Source organism: Diospyros lotus, chromosome 10 (assembly GCF_014633365.1).
Source record: "Diospyros lotus cultivar Yz01 chromosome 10, ASM1463336v1, whole genome shotgun sequence".
Classification (NCBI taxonomy): Eukaryota; Viridiplantae; Streptophyta; class Magnoliopsida; order Ericales; family Ebenaceae; genus Diospyros; species Diospyros lotus.
The window spans coordinates 18,913,304-18,918,947 of NC_068347.1; the positions used below are offsets into that span (position 1 = coordinate 18,913,304).

The 5,644-nt window shown below is 41.4% G+C and overlaps 1 protein-coding gene across 1 annotated transcript; it reads left to right on the forward strand.

Moving 5' to 3' along the window:
- Window positions 1-815: 815 nt before the first annotated feature.
- LOC127810885 (receptor-like protein kinase THESEUS 1) lies at window positions 816-4,647 on the forward strand. The gene is made up of 2 exons (XM_052350470.1): window positions 816-1,365; window positions 1,728-4,647. Exon 2 carries the CDS (start codon window positions 1,795-1,797, stop codon window positions 4,318-4,320), a length of 2,526 nt encoding a protein of 841 aa, XP_052206430.1. The 5' UTR covers window positions 816-1,365; window positions 1,728-1,794; the 3' UTR covers window positions 4,321-4,647.
- The last annotated feature ends 997 nt before the right edge of the window (window positions 4,648-5,644 follow it).

The following is a 5,644-nucleotide window of genomic DNA, read 5'->3' on the forward strand; positions in this document are numbered from 1 at the left end:
TTCAGTTGGTTAAGAAGAGGGACACAAAGTGTCTTCGTGGTAAATCTTAGACCAAAACTAAGGATCGAGTCTCGCAAGCAGTGTAGGGTACCTTTCTTCAAAGTAAAGGGGGCTCCTTGTGTGTGGTGAGCTCGATTCTAGTCACTGCATTCGGCTGGGTCATCATGATTTATCTCCTTCCACATTTTGTTGGGCCAAGTGTGAGGGGCTTAGAACGAGCGATTTCACCTTTTAGACTAATAAAAAAAATAGAATTTGTCTGAAAATATGTCATCAATCAACACGTCTATTAAATCGACCCCCCAGGAGTCAGGAGTCAGGACAATGTACTGTATGGAACGTGGATGGGTCAAAAGCACCGGTCATTCGAAGTTGGGACGCGCCTCTCGGCTGCATTCGCGGCCTAATTGCCGCAATCTCCTCCAGCAACAGTACTGAAAATGACGTTTAATCTGCTCTCGTGGTTTAGCTGCTTTAATGTATACCAAATAGAAATAGAAATAGAAATAGAGTTGGCACAAACAATTAAGAGTTACATTAATAAAAAATTAAGAAAATAAAGTAAGGGCATAAAATATGTAGAGATAATAATTAAAAAAATTGCACGTGACGGGGCCGTTACTGCTGGAGGCCATGTGCTTGAATTGCCCTTCTCTCTCTCCAATCCAATACAATTTCGTTAAGTCAGTCAAACCTCAGAATTTTTGACGTCGTTAACTCCCAGCTTGTCTACTAGTGTCGATGCCAATCATCCGATAAAAAGCAACGACAAGACAACTCTGTCTGTCTGTCTATAAGTAGGTAGGAGACGATCACAAAACAAAATGGAGTCTCCTCACTCCTCACGGCGACAACAAGCACCGCCCTTAAGTAACGCCGTTAAGTCTCTGCACCTCAAACTCAAAGCAGCCGCGTACCAGCAGAGCAACCATCCCTCCTCACGACAACGACAAGCTTCAATCACCTACCTTGCATACACAGAGAAGCATGGAATATAAAAGCATATAACCTCACTTGCAGAAGTTTCATGGCGTTTTCTGTTACACCGTTTCAATCTTTTCGGAGATACTGAGCATCAATTTCAACCTACAATATATCCACTCAAACCAGCTGTTCTTTTCAGTTGCGGCTTCAGTTTGACAATGCAATTTTGTACGTGTCCCTTGTGGGGCCGCCTTTCACCCTCTCAGAATTGACAGCCTCATCAACAGCTTGAAAATCGCCATTGAAGCTGCAGTTAAAAAGCCCCAGGCGATGAGTCTTCAACTTCTAATGCTGGCATTGCCTCCGCTTCATGTGGATTGTGAAAAGGATTGCCCATTGTATTCTGCTGATTTCGCAAGCATTTAGCTCCACCTTCTCGAGGTGAGATTACTGAATCACTCTGATCTTTCTCTCTCTTGTGTACTCCAGAAGCTTCGAATAGATCAACCTGTGGTCCGTGTTGCAGCGAGTTCTCATTTTCTTGTTTATGTAGGCAGTGTTTTAGAATTTAGACAGATCTGGTTGTTTCAATTTTGGGGTTTTTAGCTTATAGGATGAGTTTTGACCTGTTGCTTCTGCTACATTTAAAAATCAGGTGCTGTGTGGTCTACCGGTTTTTGTAATTTGTGTCTCACTAGAATAGTTCATGTTTCGTTGTGCTTAGGATTTGAGAAAATCTAGGATGATGTCTGGTCCTAAATTGGGGATTTACTAAACCTGTTTGTGATTTTGTTGTACTCAAGAGTTGAAGGCATTGGGCACATTGGCGGTCCGTGGTGTCTGTCTTTCTGAGGATTTTGATAGCTGAAAATGGTGAAGATGAGGTCAATGAAGGGGGAATCTCTGGTTCTAGCTATTTTTCTCTTTGGTTTTGTATTTCGTCAATCCTCTGCCTCATTCACCCCCGTTGATAACTACTTGATTGCTTGTGGCTCTTCGGAAAATTTTACCTTTCAAGGACAGAGTTACGTTCCTGATTCAGCTGAATCGTCAATGGCAATGAAAATTCAAGGCAATTCCGTTGTCGTTACCTCCCGTTCCAGTGTCCCTTTTCCAGTCTATCAATCTGCTCGAATATTCCCTAGTACAGGATCCTACAAATTTGATATCAAGCAAGAAGGAAGGCATTGGATTCGCCTCTATTTTTACCCACTTCCTAACTTGGGGCACGACTTAAAGTCTGCCTCAATAACAGTATTGACAGAAAATTTTGTGCTCTTGAACAACTTTACTTTCAAGAATTACGACGGTTCTTATCTATTTAAGGAGTATGCAGTCAATGTGACTGCAGACAACTTGATCCTCACTTTCATTCCTTCCAACAGTTCATCTGTGTTTGTTAATGCAATTGAAGTTGTCTCTATCCCAGATGAGTTGTTTCCTGATCAGGCATTGGCTTTATCCCCATCTGCCCCTTTCAGTGGACTTTCTGAGCATGCCCTTGAAACTGTTTACCGATTGAACATGGGTGGCCCATTGGTCACAGCTCAGAATGGTACGCTGGGTAGAACATGGGAAAATGATGTGAAATATCTGCATGTAAACAGCTCTGCAGTGAATGTTTCAGTTAACCCAGAAAACATAAGGTACAAAGGTGCTGTCACACCCGAAACAGCACCTAATTGGGTTTATGCTACCGCTGAAACCATGGGAGATGCTAACGTACCTGATATGAACTTCAACATTACTTGGGTCCTCCCAGTTGAACCAAACTTCACCTATTTCATCAGGGTGCATTTCTGCAACATAGTGAGCGAGTCTAATCTTGTATTCAGTCTATACATAAACTCTAATCTGGCTTCCCCAAGTCGGGATCTATCAACATTAGCAGGTGACTTGGAGGTACCTCTCTATAAAGATTTTGTTTCCAATTCTTTAGCTGATTCAGATACTTTGACCATTAGTGTGGGTCCAGATACAGCATCTGATATCACTAATGCAATCCTGAATGGTTTGGAAGTCATGAAGGTTAGTAATGAAGCCAGAAGTTTGGATGGGCTCTCCCCTGTTGAGCATCTGGTCCCTGTGTCGCCATCAGAAAACAACAAGGTGGGCATTGTAGTTGGCTCCATTGTGGGAGCTGTAGCTGCCATGGCTTTTATTGGTTTCTGTTACTGCTGCTTCGTATCCCGTAGGTCAAAGACTACTCAGCAGGGCCATACATGGCGTCCCCTGCCTTTATACGGAAACTCTCAAACAATGACAAAAATGTCCACTGCTTCTCGGAAGAGTGGAACTGCCAGCTGCATCTCATTAACTTCCACTGACCTTGGTCGGTTTTTCACATTCCAAGAAATTATGGATGCAACAAACAAATTTGACGAGGGCATGCTTCTTGGGGTTGGAGGTTTTGGTAGAGTCTACAATGGGATGCTGGAAGATGGGACTAAAGTGGCTGTGAAGAGAGGAAACCCAAGATCAGAACAAGGTCTTGCAGAATTCCGAACAGAGATTGAAATGTTGTCCAAGCTCCGTCACAGTCACCTGGTGTCTCTGATTGGTTATTGCGACGAACGGTCAGAAATGATACTGATATATGAGTACATGGCAAACGGGCCTCTAAGGAGCCATCTTTATGGAACAGATCGCACACCTCTCTCATGGAGGCAACGGCTTGAGATTTGCATTGGGGCTGCTAAGGGGCTTCATTATCTGCACACTGGTGCATCTCAAAGTATAATTCACCGTGATGTAAAGACAACGAACATACTCTTGGATGATAATTTTGTAGCCAAAGTTGCAGATTTTGGTCTCTCTAAAGCAGGACCATCTCTGGATCAGACCCATGTAAGCACTGCTGTGAAGGGTAGTTTCGGCTACCTTGATCCCGAGTACTTCAGAAGGCAGCAGCTTACTGAAAAGTCAGATGTGTATTCCTTTGGTGTTGTTCTAGTGGAAGTTCTCTGTGCCAGACCGGCTTTAAATCCCGTCCTCCCAAGAGACCAAGTTAACATTGCTGAATGGGCAATGTGTTGGCAAAAGAAAGGGATGTTGGATCAAATCATGGACCAAACATTGGTGGGAAAGGTTAGTCCAGCTTCTCTTAAGAAGTTTGGAGAGACAGCAGAGAAGTGCCTGGCTGAGCATGGAGTGGATAGGCCATCAATGGGGGATGTCTTGTGGAATCTCGAGTATGCTCTCCAGCTTGAGGAGACATCATCAGCTCTCATGGAGCCCGAAGATAACAGCACAAACCATATCACGGGCATTTCATTGACGACACTTGACAACAGTGTTAGCGTGGTAGATGGGGCGACTTCTGGCACTGATGATGATGCAGAAGATGGCACCACTAGTGCAGTTTTCTCCCAGCTGGTTAATCCTCGTGGAAGATGAGAAAAATAATTTCCATTCCTTCTTGATCTCAGCCTCTGGATGTCCTCAAAGAAGTGTGCTCTGTCCTGGGCTTGATGGTGATTCAATCTCTCCCTTGCGAGGGAAGGTATTCTTACAATTGTTGCTTCTCAGCTCTGGGTTTATACATCATTCTTTTACACAATATGATCAGATATGTCTTATAAATATAGTTGACTGCTGTAAGCCAATCGTTCCGACGAGGACCAAGTAAATCACCATTGAATCACTGAATTGTAATTTGTCTCAATTTCAATAAATATCAAGTGTTATCACTCCATATTGCATGTTATCTTCATGTGAGTAGAACAGACGACACACCATTCTCTACAAAGTAACTTTCATTTATTTGTGAAGAAAGGTTTTTAGATATTCCTTGAGATTTGAGAAATAACTTCTGAAGAATGATCCGTAATTACTTGTTGCGTAGGATGCTCATCACTATTCACTTTTTGATATTTGGTATGGTGCATAGGGGTGACTTCCACTTGGCACCTTCATTTAATACAAATCTGTCACTTCTCATAACAGGGGCAGATTGTTACTCCACCATCATTTATGACCTGTTTGTGGATATCAATCAAATAACAATAGAAGATACATAAATATCGAGATCTTAACGTTACAACTTACACATAATGTGGTATGTTTCGATTTCTAGTACATATTTGTGTAGGAGGTACTCTATATAGCTAGATATGCATTCATGGAGGGTAGGATTAGTTGGTATGTTAGTTTGGTTTCTGGTTTGCTTTGAATATGCATTGGTACGCTTATTAAAATTCAAAGGAAAAAAATTGTTATATTCATGAGATATTACAATGAAAATAAGGTTTAACTTAACAAAAAGCAATTCTAAAATAGCATAAAATCATGACAGCAGGACCAGAAACAGGGAAACAAAAAAAACTGAATGCTAACATAACAAATTTAAAGCTAGCAGTCATCTCAAAAGCTTAATGATAAGAGCAACTAAATCCCAAGAGTATGAAATATGGAAGAAATCAAAGGAAACTTAAGTTGTTTGCCTCAGCAGCAAAATGAGGTTGAGCTTGCTTTTCTCTCTTTTCTTACTCATTTTCATCTTCATATTAGATTTTTTGTGACTCCTTGCATGCCTCCTGTAAAACAGAATTATGCTGCTGTAATTTTTTTTTTTTATATTATATGTATTTAGATGTCTATTTATACATAAGCTAGGCTATGGATTACTCCTAAAATACAGGGATTGGATAAAATGCAAATTCAAATATGCTATGAACAGATAGGGAAGGATTTAAAACTCAAGTGGTAGTTTTTGTAACCA